We start from the raw sequence: 27770 nt of genomic DNA, 5'->3' as shown, positions 1-27770 counted from the left end.
GAGGGCTGGGGTACGGGTGGGTTTATGGGCACAGGTAGGGGGGAGGGGTCTGCACCCCCCCCGCCCACCACAGGCTGTGGGTCTGTGCAGAGGTAGGGCAGGGCTGGGGGCAGGCTGGGGGGGCAGGGAGCCTCGTGCCAGGGGTAATGGGGGGTTGTCAGGCTGCATCTGGGACGGGGACGAGTACACAGGGCAGCCCTGTGTCTGCTGGGGAGGGGGGAGCATCGGGGGGGGGGGGGTGAGGGGGTGCTGCTTGGGGGGGCTGTAGCGGAGGTACCTCCGAGCGTGCATGCTCGGGGGGGGGGGCTCTGAAGATGCACACAGGACAGCAGAGAGCAGGCAATGACGGGCTTCAGAACACCTCCCTGCCAAGCCCCCCACGAGAGCCACCGCTCCAAAAGGCGATGGAGGAGGAGGAGGCAGGCAGGAGGCAGGACATAACTTTTATTAACCATTAGAAACCATAAGAAACCACATTATTTGTTAAAGTTTTACAGCCAGTACTTTTTTTTTTTTTTTTTAACCTTTATGTTTTTTCCAATCATACAAGGAGCTGCCGGAGGCGAGCGGAGCGGGGCAGGCTGGGGCGAGCTGGCTTCCCCACGGCACCTTCCCACCCTGCCAGGACAGCTTCGCTGGGGCTGTTTGCTTTGGGAGAAGAAACTTTGGAGAAGCAGCAGCTTTGGATCAGGTTTGGAGCCTTTGTGAAAGCAGCATTTGGGTTTAAATTGGCAGAAAGGGCTTCCCATCGTATTGCAAGGCAGCCCATGGCCTCCCTGCCTCACTTTCCACCTTTCCCCCTGCCCAGATGGGAGGAGGATGGAGACCCACGAGGATGCCCCGAGCTGGGCAAACACACTGGGAGGACCACTACCCCAAAAACTCCCAGGTTTTGGGAGTTCCCTCGAAAATAAAACTGGATTTTGCTTTCTCTGAAATGCCCCCAAACCTCCCCCACCCATGAAGGTGCAAGGGGGTCACTTCTCCATCAAACTGGACCAAGTTTCCTCCCAGTGAGCCCAGAGTGGGAGGAACCAGGGTCCAAAACCCTCCAGAAATTCCTGCAGTTCAGCTGCTCCCAGGGGGAAGAGGGAAAACCAAAGCAAAACAAATCCTGGGGAGGTTTGATGGCAGCATTTCCCCCATCTCGGCGTAGCCAGGTGGGCACGGCTTCCCTGCTGCCTGCTCTGCCCGCCTCAGCTCTCTGTCTTGGAATACCACATCTGCAGACTGGGAAAGGATGAAGAACGGCAATATAAATATAAATTAAGTGATGAAGGGAGGGGAGAAGGTCGTTGTCCTGTCAAAATCCAAAACCTCAGTCAAATACGTCATTGGGGTGTCGGGGTTTGAGCACCCCAGGGCACCAAGAGATCCAGCAAATACATTTAGGGAGAGGTACGGAGGTGTTGGCAGCGAGCTGTGGTCTGAGCTGGGCCAGGAGAGGGGAGGTCATTACGTGAGCCAAACGCTGTCCCTGCTTCCTGCATCTCTGAGCAAACCCTGCCTCAGTTTCCCCACCTGCAGCTGGGGGGGTGCTGACCCCTCCTGAGCTCTGCAGAGCAGCACAAGACCTGAGGGCTCACTCCCATAAAGTGCTCCAGACTTGAGGTGATCAATAAATACTATTTCATAGAAATGCTTGATTTAAAGGAAAAATAAAAATCACCGAAACCTTTTCATAAAATCATTTATTTTAAATATTTCCCTGCAAAATCTTGGGAACAGGTGGGCTAGCAGCTGTGTCCCCCTTAGGGACCAGTCCCTACAGAGCAGCAGCCGGGGCGGGGGGGCTGCAGCACACACAGGGATGCTCGGCCTGGGTCAGGCCAGTGACTTGCTCAGTGGTAATTATTCTTCTGCATGAAACCGCAGCAGGAGGATGCGGGAACCCCTCGGTTTGGGGGTGTGCAGGGGGCACGAGCCCCATGGCAGCTCCTGGGCACAGGGAGGGGGCTCAGGGTATCCCCCCAATCCTGCCACAGCAATGTCTCTGCAGGGTGTCCTGCCAGGGCTGTGCCAGCAGAGCATCCTGCCACCGCAATGCCACTGCAGGGCACCAGGCCGAGGTGATGCCACCGCAGAGCATCCCGCCACAGTGATGCCACTGCAGGGTACCCCGCCAAGGCAATGCCACTGCAGAGCATCCTGCTGAGGTGATGCCACCACAGAGTACCCTGCCGAGGCAAAGCCCACACCACAGAAGGGCCAGACTCTGCCCAGCATAGACCTCCCTCAGCAGATGCCAGGGGCCCATGCTGCCCCTTTCCCCAAGGGCCACCTCATGCAACGACTCTCTTATTTTTGCCAGCAGCAGGACTCCAAGCCCACCATCAACCCTATGGAGCTCATTCCCCCACAACATCCCTGCGCCGTGCCCTGCCTGAGAATGGCCCCAGCACCGCACATCTGAGGCCAAATCCTGCCCTACGGGAAGCCATCGTCACCCCCTGGAATCAGGGTGCTGAGGCAGGAAGAGCAGCTGAGGCTGCCCGAGGGGCAGGGCCCTGCCTTTGCAAGCAGTGGGTGCTCAGCACCTCTCAGGGCTGGACCCTGGTTGTGCCAGGTGATGGGAGCAAGGCGGGGAGATGCTGCTAGGCCAGTGCTCAGGGTGGGGCTCGCTGCAGTGCCAGCGCTGAGCACCCAGCACCCCAGGATGGCGACGGGGGTGCTTTGGGCTCCCGCTGACGGCAAAGAGACCCGTGACCTGACCTGACACAGAGGAGCAGATCCCAGCATCACAACTGCCCATGCATCTGCATCCCCCTCGGTGGAGTTTCCTTGTTGGGATGCATGATGGTGGCCTGACCCAAACCCACCACAGCCCCCCCAGGGGGATCCAAGGCCTCTCCGGCATTCCTGGGGGTTTGCTGGGGTGGGACAGGGTCTAGGACAATGGTTAACTCTGCACAAGCAGGCACAGAGGAGCCTGGGGATGTCTCAGGAGTTGGGGTGGCCGCTTGCTCCAGAGCACAGGGACCACCAGTGCGGGGGGCTGGAGACATCACCAGCACTGTCGGTCCCCCCCAAACCTCCCCATTTCCCCTGCCCTCCAAGGACAAGCATCCCACAGGAGCGGTGCTCCCTGCTGGCAGAGGGGACCTGGACCCCACAGCCACCGGGATGCTCCAAGACAGCCTCAGCCAGAGCACCCAGCCCTTTGCAGGTGGGGAAACTGAGGCCTGACACTTGCCCAAGGACACCGTGGCATGGCAGGGACAGAGCCCAGCACTGCCCTGTGCTCTACCTTTGGGGTGCCCTCCTGCTCCCCGGGGCTTTGGCAGTGACCCCAACAGCACAGACCCCAGAGTGACAGTCCAGAGGGACCGGGGCTCTCCGGTCCCACCCGTATGGGGTGCCAAAGGACCATGGGGCATCAGCAACCCCCCCCCCAGTGCCCCATCGCCCAGAGCTGCTCCTCTCCCAACCCACGAAGCACAGACCAGAGCATCATCTTCCAGACCCTGAGTGGGCGATACCTGAAGGAGGGAATGTGGCCCTGGCAGATCCAGCGGCGTCAGTGAGGGACAGGACATCGCTGGTGACACGGGACACCCAGGAACACCCCCTGAGGTGTGAGCGGGTTCAGCGCCAACCCTGCAGCAAGGAGTTGCAGGGAGTCATTCACGGCTGCATTGGCGTGCCGGGGGTGGGGGGGCCAGGCATGCACACTCACACGTGTGTGCACACACTCGCACGGGCACACACACCCCCCAGACAGGAGGCGAACAGTCTTCCACATCCCACTTGCCAAATCAAACCCCGTGTGGGGGCACAGGGTGCATGGGGATGTGGGGGCTGGTGGAGGGGGGGACACCTTTTGACACTCATTTTCATTTAAGGGCTTGGCTTCTTGCTGGGTATAGAATTGTCTTTCCTTTCCAGCCGCGTGTAAGGCTCAAAAGCAGAAGTGCCCAGTCCGTAAGCGCCCGGGAGGTCGTGCAGGCTGCCCAGGAACGGCCCCGCAAAGCACAGCGGGGCGGCCGGCAGCCTGGGCGAGGACGAGGAGGAGGAGGAAGAGGCAAGAGAAGGGACCTGCAGGCTGAAGGCTCCCGGTCCCGGTGGGCTGCTCCCGCCGCCAAGCCCGGGAGAGGTGGTTCCCGGGGTGGCCAAGCCAGATCCGTTGCCCGTAGGACTGCCGATGGGGTTGGAGGTGGGAGAGAGGAGGCTGGGGGGGGCCGGGACGGAGAGGAGCCGGCCTTGCTCCAGCAGCCGGAGGATGTTGCAGGTGGCAAAGGACTCGGAGGTGGTGGTGGAGCGTTTCTCAGAGTCCCTGCTCTGGTCCTTCTTCTGCTTGGTGCGCCGGTTCTGGAACCAGACCTTGACCTGAGGGGGGGAGCCGGGGGACGGGGCGGGGGGACAGGAAGGCACGGACAGAAAGAGAGTGCAGGGGGGCCGGGGAAAGAGAGGCGAGAACCAGGAGAGAGTGAGAGATACGAGAGAGAGAAACGTATTAAAATAAACGCCCAAGCGAGATCCATCCCCCGCCACAGGGACTGTGGATAAGTCGCTCCCGCCTGCTGCTTCCAAGGAAATGGCAAATTCTGGAAGGTGCCACCAGGAGAGAGTGGGACAGGAGCCTGGGGGTGGGAGCCCGGGGTAGGACCCAGGGTAGGAGCCGGGAGCCAGAAGCCCGGGGCTGAGCCCCTCTGCTGCTGCCCGGCTCTGCCCTGTGCTGGCTCTCCCGGGGCTGCTGCGCTACGGGATGTGCTGGACTCTCCTCTGTGGTGGCCATCAAACCCAGGTTGGTGCCCCCACCTGCAAACCCTTCCCTCACCAGGCCAAGAGACAGGGCAGGACGGAGGGTCCCTGGCTTTGCTACGGTGCAGGGGAACACGTTAGGGGACAGGATGGCTTCTGGTGGCCCTGGATCTCTGGGCACAGACCTACTCCTGTGCCCCAACCCAGCTGGGGACATTCCCGCCCCAACCTGCCTCTGGCCAAAGGAGCAAGTCCGGACTGTGGCCCCCATGGGACACCCCCAGCCCCCAAACTGCACCTGACTTACCAGGGTGGGACATGGAGCTGGTCCCCAGCCCGTGGCTCCCGGCCCCCTATGGCTGCCCCCACACCCCCTAACCTCTCCCCTGGGAGGGCAGCCCCCTGTTTCTGTCCCTCCCTGGCAGAGCAGAGGGGTAGGACAGGCAGAGAGAGAGAGAGAGAGAGAGAGGCATGAGGGACAGACAGATGGACGGAGATGGAGGTGAGGGAAGGAGACGGATGGGAAGACACTCGGATTAGAGCGTGGTGGATGGCGGGGCGGCACCTGCGTGGATGAACTGGACGTTGGCCGGGACCCTGGGAGTAAACCCCAGCACACGGGCACAGCCTCTGTCCCCATCTGCTCTGGGGCCAGCAGGTCTCACTCATCCGAGTCATCGGAAACTCACTGGGGCAGGACAGTCACTCACTGACACAGCCCTCGCGCGTCCCCTGGCACAATAGACCCACAGTACAGAGCTAATGGAGCGTGGGGGTGGAGGAGGTCTCAGCCCCCTGGCCCCTTTCAGGGGACATAATAGTGGAGCCGACGTCTGGGCGAAGCCGGCCAGAGGCTGGGGATGCTCAGGGAGGAGCAGCGGGAGGTGCTCCTGGGCAATGGGGGGACACCAGGACCACGGGGCTGAGCTCATACCCCACAGGTGAAACCTCCTGGCACCACGGGCCACTGGCAGCCCACATCCTACCCCCCCATACCCACAGAGCCCCGCATGGAAGCTCCCAAGGACGTTCACTGCCCATGCATGCCCGCTCACTCGCTTGGCCCCGCACAGGGATCCTGAATCCCTCAGCGCCACTGGGACCGCAGGGCTAACGTCACAGCCCAGCCAGGTCCCCAGGGCTGACACCCCCTCCCCACTGTCCCCCCCAGGTATAGGCAGGGGTCTCTGCTCCCACGGTCCCGCAGCCTGGGGCACAGCAACCTGATGCAGAATTCGCAGCCCACCAGCTTTTCTGGTAGGGACCCCCTAGAGCTGCCACATTCTGGGGAGCACAGAGCCCCAGTGCATGGGTGGCAGTGCCAATTGGGACTCACACAGCCCCACAGTCCTGCATCTTTGTTGACATCTTAACAAAGCTTCTGCTGTAAATCCCTACAGAAACGTGTAGAACCCCAGCGCGCTCTGCTCAAAGCATCCCCCAGCCAGCCAACTCTGGAAGAGTGAGAGCCTAAAAAAATCCCCATCAGCATGATTATGTCCTTGAGGATGGGCATGAAGTGCCCAGGAGCTGCCCACAAGCCGCATTTTCCCAGCCCAGCCGGGTGCGCAGTGGGAGGTGGCAGTGGGATCCTCATCCCCTCAGCAGGGAGGGTGCACCAGCACCCACCCTTCCCACTCCCGACACCACCACCCACAGATCAGGCTCAGCATCTCCTGGCCTTTCCTGGGCATAGCAGCCCAGTCCCAGCCTCGCCTCGCTGTGCCAGGGAGGATGGAGATGGATGGATGGAGCCCACCTTCTCAGCCATCTCCATCCCTCAGCCCCAAACCAGGGTGCTGCGGAGCTCTGCTGTCGCATGCCCAACCCAAACCCTGCTTCCTTCAGCCTGGTGTACGTCTGAGCCTGCTGCCCAGGCTTGGAGGCTGGGAGCCCACCCCCAGCTTTCCTCCCTCTCTTCCTGGTCCCTGCGCCCTCCTGGTTTGAGTTCATCGCCTCCAGGTACCCTGAGATGCTGACAGGTCTCAGAGACCCTCTGAGGCTGCACAGGGACTTCACAGTATCATTTAGGTTGGAAAAGAGCTTTAAGATCATGGAGTCCAAGTGCTAACCCCACACTGCCAAGGCCACCACTAAACCATGTTTCAGTGCAAAGGGAAACTGTGGCACGGACAGCCCCTGCAAAGCTCTCTGCTTTGCAAAGCACACTGAATCACAGCTTCTAACATGGCAGGAGGAGTCCGCAGGGCACAGAATCACAGAATCATGGAATGGTTTGGGTTGGAAGGCACCTTAAAGCACATCCCGTTCCACGCCCCTGCCATGGGCAGGAACACCTTCCTCTAGACCAGGTTGCTCCCAGCCCCGTCCAACCTGGCCTTGGACACTGCCAGGGATGGGGCATCCACAGCTGCTCTGGGCAGCCTGTGCCAGCGCCTCGCCACCCTCATCATAAACAATTTCTTCCTTATACCCACTCTGGCATTGTGCTGAGCAGCACTAGCCAGGGCAGGGTGTCCCTTGATAGGTTACTGCTCTTACTGACTTGGGAACCAGTGACCTGAGCGGAGGCACAGCCCCATCACCACGCATCAGAAAAGGGCAAGCAGAGACACCACAGCACCCTGCAGAAGGAAGAACCGAGCCCCAGGGGAAGAGGCAGGTGTGGCATGCTCCTGCTCTGCAGCATCACAGCTGGCGCAGGCAAGGGGAACCGCCACAGGGAGTCAGGGGGTTTCCTAAAGCAAGGACTAGGAGGCATCAGGTGTTGTCGCCAGGTAGCAGCTAGAAACCACAGCAACGTGGGAGGCAGAGCCCCTTCGGGCAGCACAGATGGTGTTAGTCCCTGCTGCAGGGTGCCCTGGAAGTCAGAACATGAGTGGGCTGAAGAAGGGGCTCGGAAAAATCATGGGAGAACAGACCCATCAAGATTTAACGTGAAGATCTGGGCACCTCCTCGTGGTGAGCGCTCCCCAAGATGCCAGTGGCTGGAAAGATATAGCAAGGACAGGATCACTTTACACCCCAAGTGCTGTTTTCTCTCCTCTTCCACCACTGACCACCAGCAGAGAGAAGCTCCTCAGCCTCTGTGTCCCCTAAGGTCAGCTCTGACGTTCTGGTTGTCTTCTACAGGCTGTAAAACACAGCTCCATAAAAGCAAAGGGCCCTTGCCAGGGTCTTCAGAGGTCTGTTCTGTTCCACCTCCTCCTCCAGCGGGCCACGGCAGCTCCTTTTTCCTGAGCGTTTCAGGATTTGGTTTGTGTTGCCACTTCTCCTGGGGAGCTCTTGGTCAGCTGGGGAGGAACTTTCCCGGGGCAGCCGTCATCTCTCTGGGTATGACGCTGAATACCAACAATTAACAGCAATACAGATGGGGAAGTCCAATAAATAGATCAATAGAAACTGAAGTGGATATTGATGTGCATGAATTTCTGGTGCTGAAACCCAGTTCCACACCACTGGGGACACGAGGGGAAACACTGAAGGACAAGAGGGAGTAAAGGTTGGAGGTGACGCCAGTCTCCAATGGCTCAACACGGGGTTCAGCTGGGGAAGGGTGGCAATATGGTCCTTAGGAGAAGAAAACCCATTGGGTTCCTCCTCCTCAGTGCTGCTGCTGGGAGACTGTCCTGTCTCCCTGTTCTGGGAGACTCTTCCCAGCCAGAATATCCTTTGCTCTCACTCTTTCATCTGGGCTGGCTGACGCCACTGGTGATGATACCTCCATTGATAGGCATAGATAGAAACTTTCTGTAGCCCTCCCCGCCTTCACCCAACGCCTGATCCTCCTGCAGGAGGTTCTCCCATCCTTGCCTCACCTCTGCACCCATTGCCCTTGAACACCACGGCCCAGGCTGAACGTGTTCTGCTAAATAAGGTTTCCTCATGCCTCGTAGACTGACGTGAGCTCTTCCCCATCTGCACTAGTGACATATCAGATGAGCAAGATCACATTGGCCTTCACGGCTAAAGTTCATATACAGCTTGTCATTAATTAGTAGATCCATGTCCTTTTCATCCTCCATTATGATCAAGCCCTGAGTTCTATCAGTGGAGATGTAAATAAGCTCAGCTAGACGCAGTCCTTGACAAGTCCGTGAGTAATTTCCCTCCAGCCTTGATCCCTCGTCTTTCAGCAATCCCCTCCACCATCTCCCCTCAGTTACAGTTTCTCCTCCACACCACAAGTTCTCTACCCATCTTTTGCTGTGGTTTCATTCATAGCTCCCCATCGGCCACCTTAGCGAGTGCTTTGCTGAAATCTGCTTTGATAAGATTGGCTTCGTTTCCTTCTCTAAAAAAGCAGCTGTCTTCCTCGTCCAAGTTACTGGGTGAACTAGTGCATGACTGTGATGGGGCAATGACACCCTTCCTAGTCTGGCCTGGGGGAAGGGCAGGGAGGACCATGCTGGCACATCTCTGGTGGACACCACATCTCCAGCGTCTATGGAGGAGGCAACATAGCCCTGTGCGCAATATTTTGTTTCTCAGTTACCAGCTCGGTGAGCTATGGTTAATAACTGAAGGGCTGTGGGAGGAAACCAGCCACCTCCAGCTCTCCTGCCAGACTAGGGGGTGAAGAAGAAAGTGAGAGCGAGGACACCTTTTCCCTGGGAATGGAGAAAGGCCAATCCCCAGATGCCTAGGGGGCAGAGAGGACAGATGGTTGGGGAGGGCATGGGGATGGGGGGGGAGCCTCCCCGTGCTCCAGAGGAGCCCCAGGAAGAGCCCATGGCTCCTGGAGGCTGTAAATCCCCTGCCTGGGGCTGTGGGATCCAGGACCACACGTGACAATCATGTCAGGTCAAGCCTGGATGCAGACAAATAGACAACAACATGCATTTGGATGCGACTGAAGAGCAGGACATGAGAGGTCATGCGTTCACCAGAAAAGGAAGGTGACTCTCAGAGGACAGGGAGAAGGCAAGCCGTGTAGAGAAGATGACTCTGAAAGCCCTAGGAGACACGGCATGCAAGAGAGAGCATGATGCTGAAGGTATGAAGCATGGCTTGCGGATTTATAGATGCACGAGTGTTTGGAGAATGAGTCCTGGCACTGGGCATTCAATCCATCACTGTGACCAGATCTAGTGTCCACCTTTCTGTGCGGTGAGTGGCTGGAGGGATCTCGGGATGAAACCCCTTGTGCTTCTGTATCTGGAAATTCTGCTTTCCTCAGTCTCTGCCACAGAAGAGACTGGTAAGAGCAGGGGATGTCTTGTCAGAGTGAGCAGGGGTAAGACATGATCCCTGGGCTGAAGCAAGGTAGACTCGAATGGCAGAGACACTATAGGTGGAGCATGGGGATAACTTCCCGTGGAGCTCCATTCCTGGGGCAGGAGTGTGTTTGCCATCACACTGGGCTGTCTGGTTAGCACAGAAGGTTCTCCTAAGAGAGATGTCCTGGATTGACTAGAGTGAGGAGGAAAGTCCTACAAGCTGGTCAGAAAGGTCCATCTGCCTTTCAAGTCCATTAGTGCTTGGAAGCATGTGACTTTTCTAGGTCCTGCAGCAGGAAAATCAAGCAGGAAAATCTGCTCTGTCCTGGGCTAGGTGTTTCCATAAAAAAATCAGGCCCTCAGCCTACCCACACAGCAGCAGAGTAGCCACCAGCCACGTGTGCATTCACCAGGGAGGGACACGGGAGCCGTAGCTCACTGCAACAGTCCACATTCACCTGCAGGTTGTGGGTCATGTGTGACAGATGTGGTCACCTCATCGTGCATCCCCCCTCTGGTATGTATGCATGGATGTACTGAGAGCCCAGAGCGCTGGTGCTTGGCCAGCATGAGATGGCTCGAGGCTGAACACAGCAATAAGGTTAATTTTGGAGAACTGGCTTCCACAGCAGAGACTCTAACCAAAGTGTTAATAAAGCATATTCCTTCCTAGAAGACTTAGCCAGGTCTAAGCGTCCCACGGCATATGAAGAAGACAGGACCAAAGGTATCTAGCTGGGACACAGGCATGCGGTTCCCACCTCTGACACCAACCCCATGGGACACTGGCACCTCTCACCCCTCTGTCCCTCTGCTTAGGGACAGCAACACTTCTGCTTTGGTGTCTGAGTACTGAGCATGGTGGGCACCCACACACCCCCCAGGACCTGTGGGTGCCACCAGAGCATGAACTGCAATACCCACCAGCAGAAAAGGAAGGCAATAACCCCAGTGCTGTAACAGGTCTGTCCCAGACTGGCAGACCCACCCAAAGCTTTCAGGACTCATTACAACAGTCCTCAGCACACAATAAAACACCACCATCACCTCACCGACCTGCCCATAGCTGCAGATTTTGTTCCCACTCCCTCTTTCCACCACGCCAGAAGCTGGAGATACCTATTGCTCAGAGCAAGGTCAATCCTTTCTCGCTGGTGGAGAGGCTGGATGTGGTGTCCAACTAGGAATGACCAAGAGTATGAGAACTCAGCTGTGCATTGGGTGGAAAAGCAGCTCAGAAGGTTGAAACCTGCTGCTTCATCATTTCAGGATGTGCTTTCCCCATGGCACCACGGAGCCTCCCACCCTGTTGCCCTCTTCTCCTTGCAAGTCCTGCTGTCACCCAGCAGCATAGGAGGGGGCTCAGCCCCACGAGGACCTCGGGTTGCAAGTTCATCCACTGTGGGCTACGTGACTCCCACCACGCTCCCATTTACAGAGAGTAAGGGGAAAAGAAATCACAAAAAACAAATCCCAAACTGCCAGGAGAATGGTCTCAGGGGAGCTGGCAGCGCCATGCAGCAGCTCTGGAGCAGGGATGTAAAGGTTGAATATATTTGTATATATTTAATATATATCATATATATTATTATAAAAATATTCGTGTTTTCCCTTCTTCCCAAAAAAAGCTCTCCCCTGGCCCATTCCCCCCTGATCACCAGAGCAAACGCTGCCCAAACACCGAGTGAACCCTCCAAAGAGAAGGGCAAGGCAAGTGCAGAAACAGCACTGACTGCCGCCGGGAAAGCAACACCGCAACTCCCCCTGCTCCCTAGCATCTCCTGCTGCAGCGGGAGTGTCCACAGGGCCACCACCGCCAGACAGCGTGCCTGGGAGTGGGACGTGCAGCCCTCGGAGAGCCTGGCGGGGGGTCCCTGCAGCAACCCCGGCCAGCCGCGCTGCTGCCCAGGTCCCAGCCTGTCTGACCCGGGCAGCTAGGAGCTTTTTTTTTTCCTTTTATTCTATTCTCGTTTATATTACCCTATATTTATTCTATTCTATTCTATTCTATTTTATTCTATTCTATTCTATTCTATTCCATTACATTCAATTCTTTTTATTTTTAACATTTTCTTTTATATTGTTTTATTTTCTACACACTCTTAGTGCCTGCTATGCAACTGAATGAGCTGCTGAGGGTCACAGATGTACCCACAGATTTCTCCATCCTCTGGCTTTTCTCTGCACATGGATCCCCCACCACGAGGAAGGATTCACCCTTACAGGAACAGGCTCCAGGAGCCCACTGGAACCTCCAGCGTCCCTCTCCACGTGTCAGGGAGCACCACCGCTGCTCCCCGCCTGGGAGGGAAGCAAAAGAGCTTCGGTTCACCTGCTCTCCTCGCAAAGGGAAAGCGATGCAAAATGTCACCGAGCATCTGAACTTCTCAGGGCGGCACAGTGCGGGTGCTCTGCCACGGCACCGTCTGTCCATCTGCGCCTGCCCAGCAGCAGGACGGACAGGCAGGCGGCTGAGCCACCCTCTGCTCCCGCTCAAGACCCCCACATTGCAAACTCTGCGCACTGTGTGCACGCTTGCACCCTGCTCCGCCATGCTCCCGCACACCACACCTGTGCTCGCACATGCCCCACCACGCGTGTGTGTGCACCGGAGGGGCCAGATGCACACGCAAACCCCCCAAATCGCATCATCTGCCACGGGGTCACATCTACCTGCAGTTGCTCGAGGGGCTCACTGAGCATCCCAGTTCCCCGCTCATGCACGGGCAGGGAACAGGCAGCAGCGCAGGCAGGGCTCTGGGGAAGGGGACAGACCCAGGCAGGGAGGACGTGGCATCTCCCTGCTCGCTGGAGCGGCGGCTGCAGCCCGTGGCGTCAGCTCCGAGCAGGCTCCCAGCTCCAGGCGCGGTGGCATGCAGCATCCGTGCCATGGCACAGTGGGAGCTCCTGGCCCTGCTCCCGGCAGCCCGGCTGAGCCCGGTGCGGCAGCGTCCGGGAGCAGCCATGGGGCAGCGTGTGCCGCGAGCATGGCTCTCCACAGCTACCACAGCTGGTGGCACCGGGATGGAGCACATGAGTGGTTTGGGCCCTCCTACCCTGTGCCACGAACCTAGGGAGCGCCTGAGCCTCCCCCAGCCCCTTCTCCGATGGCTCAGCCTGCCCTGCAGATGCTGGCAGCCGGGATGCTGCTCCGATCCCTGCCCTCCAACACCTCCCAGCTACAAAACAAACACCTCCCAGCTACAAAACAAATTCTTTCCAAGCGGTTAATCCCGACAGAGACCCCCTGCCAGCAAGCCAAGCTTCCCGCATGCTCCGGGGATGGAAAGGCACAGGGCAGGAGCCCATTGCCCCACGGTGCTGAGGGATGCAGGGATCTGCTGAGGGTTTCAGCCCAGTAGCTGCCTCACACTGCCCCTGCTCCACTCATCCACCCCCACACGCTGCCCAACATGCTCTCATCCCCACCCCAGAGCCTGCAGAGCAGGATGTGGCCACGCTGGCCAGCCGAGGACCGAGGACCGGGCAGTGCCCTCGCCTCTCTTCAGCTAATTTTTTGTATCAGCTGGCACCTAACTGATGCGTTTTGCTGGCTTGTGGCCAAGCAGCGGTGGGACGTCGCTCCGGAGCAATCATGGTTTGCCGGTGGGAGCCCGAAGCCCCTGTTCCTTGCCCACCCCAGTCCCAAGCAGTGCGCATGTCACACCTGCTCATTGCAGCCTGCTTGCCCCAGCACATGTGCTCCCACACACCAGCATCCCCCAATGCCCCCAAAACACCTGAGCCCCTCGGCCTCCCAATGGAATGATGCCCATCCTCCCCCAGGACCTGCATGAGCATCGCCCCGGCACCCGTGCGGGCAGGGCTGGGGGATATGTTATTGCTTTTTAATGGTGTTTATTATTCGGCAGCCCTGCCCCGGGGCTGATCCCAGTGCCATCATGCATCCCACACTGCGCACACCTCCGGTACGCCGGCCACCCAGGACTATTCATAGCTGCCGGCCGAGGCCATTTTCCTCACCGGATTAGCTCCCCGCCGCCATCAGCTGATGCCCACTGCGGCACGGAGGAAGGCAAGACCCAGCCAGCCCCAGCTCCACAGCTTGCCGGCCACCCTTCCTCTTCCTCCTCCTCCTCCCTCCGTCCCGCATGGGGCCATGGGCTGGCGAGGCTCGGCACAGGCTCGGGCCCCGGCGTTGTGTAAGCTGGCGGGCTCGCTGCCCAAAGCCGCCTTGCCCAGAGGTTTCATAACGGTGCAGAGCCTGCATGACCCATCTGCCTCTCCCCAGCTGCAGCCAGAGTGGGGACGGACTCATCCCTTGGCTTCTCCCCCAGCCTCTCTGCACCCCTGAACACCACCCCCCGCTCCAAACCCGCTGCTGCACCCAGGACAGACACACACGGGGCCATGCTTCCAGCCGTGCTGAGCTGCAGCCCACCGTGGGACCCGACCCCAAGCCGCTGTGTGCCCTCAGCCAGGAGCCTGTCCCCTGAGCACCACCTCACCCCACCGCTGATCCAGAATCCCGGCCAGAAGCATGCCCTCAGCCTTTGCTCCAAAATTCAGGATATTTTCTGCTTCACAACAGAACATCCCGGTGCTCCCACGCCCTTTGTGAATGGAAACGAAGGAGCAGGGAGGGGGCTGGGCTCTGCAGGCAGGTCTGCCAGGGGTGACCTGTCCTTCACCACCCAGCCCGGTGGCCCCAGAGCAAGGTGACCTGGGAGGAGCATCCTCCAACACACCCAAATTGGGTAGAGACAAACCGTTGGTCTCCTCGGAGGAATCGGCAGAGGCTGACGGCTGGTTTCCCCCATTTATTGGGGTTTCTGAAAATGTTGCCTGGAAAGGATGGGAGACACTGTCCATCCCACCCCGGCAGGGACATTCTCCACGCAGCCCCGGCCCCGGCCCCGCGGGTCTGATACCCAGCACCTGGCCAGAGTGTGCGGGCAGGTGGTGGGACCCCGGGCAGCGGCTGGGGTTTGGGCCATCACATTTGAGATTCCTGCCCCAGCATCAGAGATAGCTCCAAAACTGTCACTCAAACCAATTTCCATTAGAAACTGTCGTTTTTAGGAAACAATTTTTCTTAAATTATATTTACCTGGAGTGTGCTGAGAAAGCCTTGGAGATTGCTCTGGAAACACCCAGCCCTCCCGCAACATTTAGTGTTGAAATTTTCCATCACAACTGTTTTTTACTGCGCAGGCACTTCTGATCGAAAATGCTTAATGACAAAAATCTCAATGATTTCACATTTACTTATATCGGACATTTTGCCTAGTGCCAGTTGAGAACCGTAGAGGTACCCTGATACTTCAGGTTATTTAATTCATCACAGGGGCAGCTGTCCTGTATAAGAGCCCTATTTCCAGAGGCTCCCCTCATTCCCTCCGAAGGAGAGCTGCTCCTTTCCTCTCCTAGAAACGTTTTCCAATCCCCCACCAAGAAGCCAGTGCTCCCTGACATGCTTTGGGAAACAAAACGCCAAAATGGTGCATTTTGGAGGAACCCGGAGGGCTGGGGTCAGGCAGGCGGAGGCAGTGGGCAGGCTGTGCCAGCCCGGTCCTACCGCTGTGTGGTACCTGGTTATGACACAGACTTATTGCCACCAGCCCAGGGCCCCGTGGCTGCAGGGTAAACCCCACCACATGTCCCCGCCACGAGGAGAGGATGGGATTAGCTTGTCCATGTGAGCAGGTTTACTCCACAAGCGTGCTCTGACACGGGCTGGCATGTGGGACAGGCACCCTGAAGCTACTGGAGATGCTCAGAGTCACCCTGGAAGAAACCGAGCATCTCCAGTGGTCACCTCCTGCAACGGGACCCAGGACCCCCCTCTCTTCCACATCAGAGCCAGCATCTGGATGCGACCTGGGAGTCATTGAATACAGGATCACCCAAGCTGATGTGCCCTGTTGCCACCTACTCACTTCAGAGCAGACTCGGTACCCAAGGCTTTGGCAGCAGGAGCTGACTGCAGGCTACCACGGCTGGACATGATGCTTCCCTCAGCTACCTGCCTCCCCATCCCACCATCCCCACATCCCCTGGGCCAGTTCTAGGCACCCCAGGTCCCTCAAGAAGCTGAGTCAGACCCAGTCTGGCAGAGAACTCCTCCAGGAAAACAGGGCACCCTTCAGCCCATCCAGAAAAAGCTCCACCAGAAGCAGTCTAGGGGGATGGACAGGAGCACCCAGCTGGGAACAGCACTGGCGGTGGAAGCATCAAACCAGGATGCATCAGAATGGGGCACCCCACAGTGCCAGCAGGGCTGCAGCTTCCCAGGCAGAGGGGAGAAAACATTCCCCGTGGAGCAATGACCCACAGGAGAACAGTCAGTGTGAGCAACCATGACACGGAACAGCAATGCCGTCAGAGCAGTGGGGTAGAGGCAATGTGAACCACAGAAGATGTCCGGGACTATTTTTCTATGCACAGCAGAGCATGAGGGATGGGTGGAGGGATGGGTGGAAGGACGGGTGGAAGGATGGAGGGATGGAGGGGTGGAAAGATGGAGGCCTCCTCAGAAAAGAACATACTCAGCTATGACACTGGTATTTTCTGCATGGTCTAGAAAAGGGTTTTCCAGCAAACTTCGAAAATTCAGCTTCCCCACACCCTGAGGACTCACAGAGGCCCCAAGGCTGAGGAGTGTGCTGCTCTGAGCAGGCAGACCAGCATTACGGTCCTACCTGCCTCTTGTGCCCTGGGGAAGCCCTAGCCTGCAGCTCCCGTCACCAAGCTCTGGGTGACCCTCACCTCCTCCAGACCACAGCTCTCCCACAGTTCTCCTTATGAGAGGACAACTTGTGCTGGCACCAACCACTAACCACTGTTCTCTCACTGCAGAGACCAATAGTTGTTAACGAGTTGAGGTGCGATTCATTTTTAACTGCATCATCTTAATTGCCGGGCTATAAATAGACTTTCCTGCCCCTTCTCTGGCTCAGCTGCTTTCTCACGTGCTTTGCTCCACGCTGAGGGGATCACAGTCCTGAAAGCTCTGTGCTGCAAGTACCCTCCCCACGCTGCACACGCTGCTCGGAGGGTGCTGGGCCACCGGCAGTGACAGAGCTGTAGGAGCCCAGCCTCTGCCAAGGACAGCCCAAGGGTTTGTCCCTAGGAAGCCCCGCTAGCCCGGCTGTGATGGAACCCACCGCAGTGAGGGGAACACCAGGGGATCTGTGGGGGTCCCATCAACTTTCCAGTGACCAGGCAAGCAAGAAGCATGATGCTATGACCTCTCTCCACCCTGTGCTCCACCGTTCCTCTACAAAAGGTCTTCAGATGCTGCACAGGAGCCAGAGCCCAAAAGTTCACCAGTATCTTCCAGGCGGTGCATGGGTCCACGAGCTGCCAGCAAGGACAGCATGGGTCCTAGCTGTGCCCTCCTCAACTGAGGACAGCCCTGTCCCCCAGAGCTCCTGCCTTTGGGAAGGGGTGAGATGCCTCTTGGCAGCTCAGTGCTGGGTGCTGCGTGGAGAACATCAGAACCAGCCCTGTCATGACCTGGGTGCCCAGCCCTCAGAAGGGGCCCTTGCTCAATGTAGTGTCACTCCTCTGTCCTTGCTCTAAGGAGGGCAAGAAGAGCTGGCAAATACAGCGGGTCACTTGAACCTGAGCCTGGCATTGAACTCCTGACCCAGAGAGCAAAGCCTCCTGGCCCAGGCAAATCCCCTCGGCGAGCCCATCCCGCCTCTCCTCCTACCGGGGGATTTGTGGGAATTATCCTCCCTTCGCCATCCCCCCCGTGGTCCTTCTGCCTCAGCCTCCTCTCTGCCTTGCGTTTTCTATCCCTTAATGACACTAAGAAGGGACACTTTTCCACTAATGCCTTGGGACGTGCTGCCTGGAGAAAGCCTGATGCAGGGATACGGGCTACTCTCCGCTGTGCACATGGGGCCAGATTCTGGACGGCTTGTGCCAGGGTGGGCTGGGGCAGCCCCCCTGCCGCTCTCACCGGGGATGACAGCTCACCTGGGATGCAGCAGCCGGAACATCCGCATCTCCAGGTCGCTGCTTGACAAGTTAATGAAAATATTCTACAGGCTAATTAAACTCATTTAACACTAACCATATCCATGGATTAATTAGAAAAAGCAAAATGGCATTGGGCTGGAGACCAAGCAGCTCCCAGCGACGCAGAACAGGTACATGGCTCCCTGCAGGGATGAGGTGAATTCCCTGGGCTGGAGAGAGCTAGGGCAGGTCGAAGCACCCTCCTCATCTTCACCAGAGCACAAGTGGTTCCGAAACTCCCCCCCCCACATGCCCTGGGTGCAGCAGGCCTAGCTAAGCCCCACAGGCAGGCATGGGGGACAAGGTGCAGGGCTGGCTCTGGAGAGATGGCAAGGTGGCCATGGAGGGACAACAGCGGGTGGCCCTGCGCAGGGCAAGGGCAGGCTCATCTGGGCACCAGCTTCTGCGGCTGCTGCTGCTCCGGCACGCGCGGCTCTGAGCCTCCCCCTGGCACGGAGTGGCTGTGCTGCTTCTCCCTGCCTTAGCCTGGGTGATCCTCCCACTGCCCTGGGTGATCCCCCCTCCCTGAGGCAGGGGCCAGAGACAAGAAAGCAAGAAGATCCCTGCTCCCCAACATGGAGGTGGGTCATTCTGGCTTCCCTGCCAAGGGCAGCGACAGCCTTCTGCCTCGAAGTCTGCCAAAAAGCGGGATCAGATGCCAGGAAAGTAAAATAACAGCCTAAAAGAGGCCCTTTTTTACTCCAGCAGGATTTCTCAGGGGTGCAGCCTGATCGGCGGACCCACTTACAGGAATGCTTGGCTGCAGCTCTCCAGCTGTGATGACATCGTGTCTCTTCCTATCTCATCACGCTGCTTGCACCACTCTCCTCTCACAGAGGAGTGGAGATGAATCATTCTTCTCCCCCTGAACATTCACAGGCACAAAAAAAACCTTCTTGGGGGCCCCTTCCTTAATGCCCCTCTGCTTTGCTCTCCCGTCCCATAGTGGGACACAGTGAGCTCCCATTGTGTCCGGGGATGCCGGCAGAGAGCAAAGTTGGGAGCAGCTGGTTTCCTAACCTTGAAACAGAGATATAACCCAGTGAGGGGATGTAAAGGATCCGTCCCACTGTCCCAACCACCAGCACAATGCAAATGTCAACCAAGAAAGAGCCACAAGATGCTGCTGGTCGGGAATCCACCCACAAAACTTTAGATGGAGTAACTATACCATGAACTGCCCTAAGCCCTGGGAGCTGCTGCTGGATAACGCTGGGAGGAAAATCCCCAGAAGTATCCAAAATACCCCGATTGTTGCAAATGTTGGATTTCTCCCTGTCTGAACTGATGGACACAGAGGAGCCTGGTGGGACAGGAGCAGTTGGTGAGGACTATCCAGTGTCCCAGCCACATTTAGACCAGACCAGCATGCTGCATGGAACCACACAATACCCTCCAGATCGACGGGGTCTTGTAAAACCCTGCCGTCACCTAGCTCCTACAGCAACGAAGGAAACCTCTCATCCACAAGGACGAGCCTCCGAGCACAAGAACAGCAAGGGACTGGGGTGGGGGGTGACGCCTGAGTGTTCAGAGAGCCTGAAACCATGACCCACAAGGACCTGCACCCTGCTAATGAGAGGAGGAAGCCAGTCATCGAGCCTGGCACTGCCATCCCCAGGCAAGGTGGTGGCTGGGGAGGGACGGACAGCAGCAGAGAGCCAGGAAGGTACAACTGGGAGTTTGCTGTAGGGAAAGAAATGCTATGAAAAGCACAGAAAGGGATTAAAAAAGACAGAGATGAAGGAGAGAGATGGGGAAAAGAGGATGCGGGAAGCAAAAGAGAAGAGACAGCCGTGGCCTACAGGGTGTGAATTTTCTCACTGAGTGATGAAGGCAGCAATGAGGCACCAAGCAAGCAGTAAATAAGCAGACATCAGTCCCTATGGAGAGGCTGCGCCCTCCTGGCCCTGGGCTGCGGCAGCCGGCACCCTGCTCGGCACAGCCCTCTGCCCCACGCACCGGCTGCCCATCCCTTCCCGTGCCTGCTAGGGAGATGAAGCTCTTCCCCCGGCACAGCACGGCCAAGCCCACCCATGTCCCTCCCAGCTCCCTGGAGGTGATGCTGGGACCAGAGCTTCAGCTGGGACCCCACGCAGAGGGACCCCTGTGGAGCACCCAGCTGCTTTGCTCCTAACCAGCGCCTCTGTGCACATATCCCGCAGACAGAAACCCGCTCCTTACCAAAAATCAAACCCACTCTGCTACCAAAAGAGCCGAGAGCGACTTATTTTTTGTGCACCAGGGCCTCTAATCCCCCTTGCAGGATCGTGCAGCAGCTGCACAACGAATACCAAAGCACCACAGAGCAACAGGGTCTCCCCAAAACCAAAGCCCGTCAGCACACAGGGGGAGCCTGGAGCTGGGGGCTTGGCTGCTGACGGCTGGGATAGGTTCGTTCCATGAGGGGGTTGAAAAAATCGAAATTATTTCCTATCTGAATCGGTGAAACCACGTAGCTGCCTCCAAATGTGCATTACTGGCCAGAGAAGGGGCTGACAGGGTTTTTCCATAGTTCCCAGCTGTGCTGTTTGGCACTGCAGACTTCATTAATTTTATTATTCTTACTATTTCTGCATGAATTTTCAAGCCAAAACCATCACAACCCCAGCAGATGCACTATTTGCTTAGCAGACATCAACATCAACTTTCAAACACGCGCAACCTCTCCCACCTCTGCTCACCCAGGGTTTTCCGAGCAGCCCAGCTCTCTCCACACCGGGCAAACCTTGGCAGAGAAGAACCGGGAAAATCCCACCCCACTGGCAAAGCTCTGCACAGTGCCGGGCATGCGGGGTGTGATGGAAAAGAGATGCCCAGGCCACGCCGCAGCTCAGGGGTCCCCCAGTCTGCAAGGACAGTCCCCAGTGGCATCCCACCTCGCTGGAAGTGGGAGAGTAAGGCTACAGAGAGGGGGGAGCGGCGGGGTGCAGGATCCATGTGGGATCCATCCAGCTCGTACACAGCCAAATACCTGATCCCAACAGCACCCACAACACCGTCTGACCCTGCTCGCCCACCTGCACTGTGGGTGCTGCCATAAGGGTCCCTGCTGATGCCCTCCTGCTCTCATCCTTTCCCTGCTTTGCCAGAGCCTCCCAGGGGGATGCTGCTCACGGGGGAGCAGCACGACAGCTGGCAGGGGTGGGGGTCCCAACAGACACCACTCAGGGCTGCCCCTTGTCCCCTCTAACCCTAAACCGACCACTCCTCTGGCTCAAGAGGAAGGGGTGGAGGAGAGCCACTGCCCGTAGCATCATGAACACTTCTCCCTGGCCACGCTCAGCCCCAGCTCCTGACCAAAACACTGGCCAGCATTCCTCCACCCCAGCAAGCACCGAGCCCCGCCGCCTGGGTTTGGGACCGGGGACTCAGCTCAGCCCCGGCTCTCAACCACCCCAGCCCCACTTGCTGCCTGCTCTGCCTGTCCCCACTACCCTCAGCACGCCGGTGGCCGGCACACCCGGCTGCATGCGGACACGCTGCAGGGCCACCAGGACGTCCCCACCACGGAGGAGCCGCCACGACGCTTACCTGGGTCTCGGAGAGGTTGAGCTGCCGCGCTAGCTCCGTCCTCTCCCTGCCCACCACGTACTGGCAGCGCTGGAACTCCAGCTCCAGGCGGTAGAGCTGCTCCGCCGTGAAGGATGTCCGCGTCCGCTTGGGCCGGTCCAGGTCCAAGCCCTTGGGGAGCACGATCTCCCGGATCGTCCCTTTGGCATCTGAGAGGGAAGCGGGGAGAAAGGCTGTCAGGAAAAAAAGTCTCCAGGGAGGAAAAAAGCTGGGGTGGGGAGGAAAAGCAGTGGCAGAACTGGACCAAAAGGCCAGTTACTGGGGGAGAAAAAGCTGAATTAAACTCCGTTAGGGCTGCTGCCCACCTGGGGGGCTTGCTGAAGCAGTAACTGTGAAAATCCCCCAAGCTGCAGCTAAAAGAAGCGACATCCCATAGTTCGGTTGTCCCCTCTGGCCCCAAATACTGCAAGTTTATAAACCTCCAGGGAACGGTAACAAGTCTTCACGATTATTATTATTTTCCTCAAAGAGATAAATAGAAACAAAAAAGTCTTTAAGGAAAACAGACTGTTTAGTCACAGAAATAATAGTTTCTGAAAGCCAGAAGCAGAAAGGAGTTCTATACCAAGAAAGAGTTATAATTAATTTTTTTCATTATAATAATATATATTATTTTTTATTTCTGTCCTTCCAGAAAAAAAATTATCTCTGTTACAATTCCCTCCTTTCCAGAATTGTTCTCATTGAAGGGCTATTTTCTTGAAAAGCAGCAGCTCCTGCTTTGGGGCAGCTCTTGGCTAAAGGGTGCCCGGTGCTGGGCCCCACTGTCGGGGCTCCTGGCTCCCAAGCCCAGGGGGACCCGAGGTCCCCCCAGCCCTGGCTGGAGGTAAGTGGCTTTATCTCTTTCTGGCTGACTCAGGCGTGAAAGAATTATAAAATTGCTGGGGCAGGAAGGGGGAAAACGGTGAGGAGCAGCCTGGGAAGGGATGATGGAGCCGGCACAGGGACGGCAGAGCTGGCATGGGGATGGCGGGAGCAGGGGGCAAGCACAGGGTGGGGAGAGGGTGCCCAGTCCCGAAGCCGGTTTCCCACCGCTATGTTGTGGTACGTGGCAGAGGCACCGTCCCGGCCGGGCCAGCCCACTCCAAGCTGGAGCACAGCACTACAGAGAGAACCAGGGCGACGGAGGGACTGGGGAGGGTCTGCTGGGACCAGCAGTGTGGGCTCCGATCCACACCCCCAAACTCCATGGGTGAGCATGGGGCTGCCAGAAAGGAAAGGGTTTGGAGGTATCTCTGGTAGGGAATCTCCAGTGGGATCAGGACGCCAGCCTGGGAACCATTTTGCAAGGGAAAACGTGTTTGCAGAGATGATGCCCAGACCACGTCCGCACTCCCGTGCCCACACCATGGTCCCCCAACACAACAACAGCCGGGGCTGCCAGCGACTAGCGGCTAACAGAGACACCCATGCTTCCCAGCCGCAGCTGCAAGTAGCTGCCCCTCCACCCTCACCGCTCCGTACGGCGCTGCCGGCATTATTACGGGTATTATTTATTGTTATTTCCCCCCAGCAGCTGGGGCACGGGGTGGGGGGAGCGGGCTGGGCACAGCACCGGAGGGGAGGGAAGGAAGCAGAGCCCACGGTGCCAGCGTGGCAGGGAAGAGGCGAAACCCCCCGCTGCAGCCCCCGCAGCACAAGCAGGTCGCAGCCCTATGGCACACCGCCGATCCTCCCCACTGCCCGGCTGGCCAGGTTTGGGGGGGGCCACGGCCACCCCCACCATGCCAGGAAGGCCACAACACCATCTTGCCTGCAGAAACCCCTCCTGAGAGCCCATCAGCTGCTGGACCCCAGACCCCCAGCACCCACCAGGTCCTGCCGTGGCTGTCCAGGGTTTTCCAGCAGCTGCTCCGGCGGGGCTGAGGTGACAGGTTCTGCTCTTGGGGACCAGGCTGCACCTGATGGCAGCATGTCCAGGACCAGGCCTGGGACTGACACCCCCCAGACGAGGTCTGGGGCCGAGGTCACTGACTTCTTCCCTGCCAGAGTGGCTAAATACGACGAGGCAGGGCAGGCAGAGGCGGCGGGGGAGTGGGAGGGAAGGTGCTTGGGCAGCAGCTTCAGGAAACCCCGAGCTGGTGAACAGCAATTTCACAGCCTGCACACGCTGCAGCACAGCACAGCAGGCTGGGGGACACATCCTGCACACCAACCCACACAGCGGAGCCGGCAGGCACAGATGGCCCGGTAGGCCCAGGGACAGACCACGCGCACACGCATGTGCACGAGGGACACCTCTCCCCCGCACAGGGACACACCATCCGCACCCATGTGTACAGGGTCTCTGCACCGACACAGCTGCCAGGGCATTTCTGGGGTGCATGCCCGCTCCAACGCCCCCAAATGCATCCCTCTCCATGCCGGGGCCGGCGGCACACACGCCTCGGGATGCGCCTGGGGGCACGGGAGCCCGCGGCCCTTCTTGGTGCCCCCCAAACAGCACCACTGTCCCTGCACCCACCCGCATCCCCCGGGCACAGTGCCGGGGCAACCCCCACAGGACCGGGCCGGGAAGGGAGCACCCCAGGATCTGCCCCCTCCCCTTCCAACTGCCACCGGGGCTGCAGCCCCCATGCTGCCAGTGGGACCGGCTCCAGAGCGGCCCGGCTCGCCCCATTAATCCCCACTAAGCACCTGCCCGCTGTCGGCTCACACCCCGGCCGTACCCGCGGCCAAGGGTGGCCGCCAGCCCTGCCGCCCCGACGAGACGGGGATGGCCGGGTGCCCCGTTGCGCCGGCTGGAGGCTCCGTCCCGGCCGGTGCCCAGTACCGTGCCGTCCCGGCCGAGCGGGACCTGGGCACAGACCACCACGCCGCTTCCCAACGGGATCCCACCGAAGGCCAAGGCCGCACCAGGAGCCCCAGCCACACCGAAGCCACCGGGGACGGGCAGCCCCGGGGCAGCCACTCCACACCGGGCAGCCACGGGGAGATGCGGTCCCGGCCCCGCGGCAGGCAGCGGGATGGTGGGGAGCGGCCCCCGCAGCCGGGGCCGAAATGAAAAATATTTTAAAATATATTTTAAAAATTTTTTTTTTTTTTAAGAAAACCCCGCATTTTGCAGAAAACTGACCTGGAAGCGCTTCCCTGGCGCCGGCCAGTGCTTGGCACCTACCCCATCCCCGGGAGCGCGGCCCGGCCGGGGCACGGCTGGAGCGAGGGGCTTGGCCCCGCCACCGGCTGTGCCCCCCGCTGTCCCCTCGCTTTATTTCGGGTCCGCTCCTGTTGGTTTGCAGCGTTTCTCCCCGCCACCATTTTGTCCGCGCCGTAAAGGCTGCAGCAAGATGGTGAGACCAGCCGCTGCCAGGCAGGGGTCCCCGGGGCCGGATGAAGCGGGGACCCTGCCCCAGGCTTGGGGACCGACCCCCAGTCCGCTCCCTGCCCCGGGCCCGTCGGGGCGGCCCCGGTAAGGCCGAGGCCGGGCGGAGGGGAGGCCTGACCCCGGCCTGACCCCGGCCTGGGCGACCACCGAGGGCCCGCAGCCGCCCCGAGGACTGTTCCCGAGCACTGCCCGCTCCCCCGCCGAGGTGCACGGGGAGGGCTGGGGCTGCGACAGCCGGGCTGTCGGCGACAGTCACCTATCGCGACAACCGGGAAAGAGGCTTCGGCGGCCGGCAGGGCTGTTTGCACCCGCTTCGCAGCCTCCGGGCGGGCCGGGGTGCCCGAGCCGAGCCGCGCCGCGCCGTGCCAGGCCCGCGGATGACGAACGAGCTGGGACCCGGCCCAGGCCCCACCGGCCCCGGAGCGGCACGAGAGGACGGGCACGGCCGGGTCGGGGCCGCCGCTCCGCTCCCTGCCGCCCTGCCCGAGCGCAGGGCTCGGCGCCGGGGCAAAGGCCGGGCGGCCTCGGCCCTGCTCACCGAGCGGCCGCGGAGCTTCCCCGGGCTGCGGCGGAGGCGGCGGACCATCCCCGGAGAGGGTTCGGGATGGAGGCGCGCTGCCGCCCCGGGAGCCCCCGCCCCGGGGAGCGCTCGGCACCTGCCGCTTCCCCGCCGCGGCACCCCAAACTTTGGGGGTTCGCCTTGCACAAGCCGCGCTGCTGCCGCCGAGCCCCGGGCCGGCGGGCGGCCGAGCGTGGGCGGCTCGGCGGGATGCGCCGGCTCTGGGTCCCGCCGCGTCCCGAGCTCGCCGCGTTCCCGTCCCCGGGCGAGCAAGCGATATTATAAAGAGAAAAAAAAAAAAAAAATAGCCCCTAACTCGCCACCGCTCCATGACGCTTTTCTCCTGCGACAACGCTTTAAAGCAAAGCCGATGCTCTCACCCCTCTCCCGCTGCCCGCCCTTACCCCCGGCGGGGCTCGGCCGGCCCGGGGGCTCTGTGGCCCCGCGGCCGATCCCCTGAGCCCCCGTTCGGCCCGCTGCGCCCGGCCGAGCGCGGCCCCTCGGCCGCAAACCGAGGCGGGCAGGCGGGGTGAGCCCGGCCCCGCTGCCGGGAGCCGCACGGCGGAGCGGGCTGGGGGCTCGGCCCGGGCCCCGCCGCACGGAGCGGAGCCCGCAGTAGCCGCCGCGGCGAAGGGGCCGGGAGGCCGGGACTCGCAGCCGGCCAGCGCCCGGGAGCGGCCGGGGATGCGCTGAAAGCGGTGCCGGGGCTGGCGGCGGGGGGGACACCGACACACGCACACACACACGACCGTGCCCCATCTCGCTGCCCCCCGGCCCCGAGGCGAGGAGCGAGGAGCCGGCCGGCGGGGGCGAGTGCAGCCGGGCAGTGCCCCGGTGTGGGGAGCGCAGCGCGGGGCCCGGGGACCCTGCCCATACCTCGCACCAGGATGCGGCGGCAGTAGTCCGCCTCGCCGGTTCCCGACGGGCTCTCGCTGTCCGGGGCGCACTCCTTGGAGGAGCCGGGGCTGACAGCCGACGTTCCCGGGATGTCCTTGAAGCCGCCGCGGCCGCCGCCGCCGCCGCGCAGAGCGCTCTCCAGCTCCGCCCGGGTCGGCGCCTTCTCCCGGGCCCGCCCGGTGGCTGCGGGCTCGGCCAGCAGCACGGGGCTCCTGCCAGGCTCGGCCCCTCCATCGCTCATCCCTGCGGGCGCCGCGGCGGGATCAAACATCAGGAGGGAGAGAGGGAGAGAGACAGAGAGAAGGAGAGAGGAGGCAAGACTAGGCGGGGGGGGAGGGGAGCCCCCCCCCTCCCCAGACCCCTTCCCCTCCCCGCCCCTCCCTACCCACCACCCCCCCCCGGGGCTCAGCGCCCTGGCAGAGCTGGGGGCACCGTGCCCCAGCTCACCCCCATGGCCGGAGACCGCCAGGGGCCCGTCGCCCTCCCGCCTCTCCGCGGCGGAGCCAGCCCGCTCCCCCCCCGGGGCTGGCATTTAAACCGTGCACACACACCCCCGCTCCACCGGCCCAGGGGTGGTACCGGGGGCGGGGGGGGCGCGGTGGGACACGTCGGGGCGTCCCGAGAGGGTGCGGGTGGGGGGTAAAAAGGAGTTAAAAACTTTGATAGGAGACCGAGCCCCCCCCCAGCTCTGCGCCCTCCCCAGCTCCACCTTCCGCGGCACCTCGCTCCGGGCAAACTTCAGGCGCTCCGGCCGCAGCCGTTGCCCTTCCATGGAGCGCCGGTCCCGGTCCCGGTCCCGGTGCCGGTGGGGAGGCGGCGGGAGCGGGCGGGGGAACAGCCGGTGCCGGGGCTCGCCGTTCTGCGCTGGGATTCGCGTGCGGGGAAATCAGTATTGGGAGATGGGGAGAAGCGGGGTGTGTGTGTGATTTTAGGGGGGCGGAGGGGAAGGGGAGGCCGATGGGAGGGAGCTGCAGAGGAAGCGGCCGGGGGTGGGACCGGGGAAGAAGACGGGTCCTTATTCCTCCGGCCCGGCCCTCCCCCGCGCTCCTCTGCGCATCCCCCGGCCGCCGGAGCCGGGAGCGGGTGGACGAGCCCCCGCCGCGGCGGGGAGCGGGCCGTGGGGAAGGCGATGGGGGAAAGGGGCGATTTTAAATTAACAGCCCGGGCACAGACGCAATTTCCTGCTCTCCCGGTCCGTGCCACCGATTGGTAAACAAAGAGCCCCTCGGCGGCCGCTGCCCGGCCCCAGGAGTGCGGGCAGGGCCGGGGGCGGCGGCTCCCGCGGGGATCCCTTCTCGGGGGGCTCACCCGCGGGGAACCCCCACCTCGGCGAAGGGCCAGCCGAGGTAGAAACGGATAAAGAAATAACCTTGCCCCGGTGCGGGTCTGTTTCCCCCCACGCCCCCTGCTCCCCAGGCTGCCCGCGCCCCTCCGGGACGGGGGGACTTCGACCCCTCTTCCCCACGGTGCCCTCTGGTAGCCCGAGGGTCCCCGCCGCCACCGAAGTTACCCCACCTCCTCCCCGGGACCGGGCAGTGGGGTTGCC

At 60.4% G+C, this 27770-nt stretch overlaps 1 protein-coding gene across 4 annotated transcripts; it reads right to left on the bottom strand.

The window, feature by feature from the left end:
- Nucleotides 1-497: 497 nt before the first annotated feature.
- Nucleotides 498-27539, bottom strand: VAX2 (ventral anterior homeobox 2). Of its 4 annotated transcripts, XR_005827368.1 has the most exons (5): nucleotides 26672-27539; nucleotides 26204-26467; nucleotides 21405-21592; nucleotides 3480-4326; nucleotides 498-1230 (listed from the first exon to the last, which is right to left on the bottom strand). XR_005827368.1 is itself a non-coding variant. In XM_040590215.1 (4 exons), exons 1-4 carry the CDS (start codon nucleotides 26754-26756, stop codon nucleotides 3838-3840), a joined length of 1026 nt encoding a protein of 341 aa, XP_040446149.1. In that variant the 5' UTR covers nucleotides 26757-27539; the 3' UTR covers nucleotides 498-3837. The 4 variants fall into 4 exon arrangements, 3 of the variants coding, with proteins under 3 accessions (XP_040446149.1, XP_040446160.1, XP_040446168.1); XM_040590215.1 differs by having other exon boundaries at nucleotides 498-4326; XM_040590226.1 differs by having other exon boundaries at nucleotides 498-4326; nucleotides 26934-27535.
- Nucleotides 27540-27770: the final 231 nt, after the last annotated feature.

The sequence above is a fragment of the Falco naumanni genome, chromosome 1 (assembly GCF_017639655.2).
Source record: "Falco naumanni isolate bFalNau1 chromosome 1, bFalNau1.pat, whole genome shotgun sequence".
NCBI lineage: Eukaryota > Metazoa > Chordata > Aves > Falconiformes > Falconidae > Falco > Falco naumanni.
The sequence above is the reverse complement of the archived record's forward strand: the minus strand, read 5'-3'. Positions and strand labels throughout refer to the sequence as shown.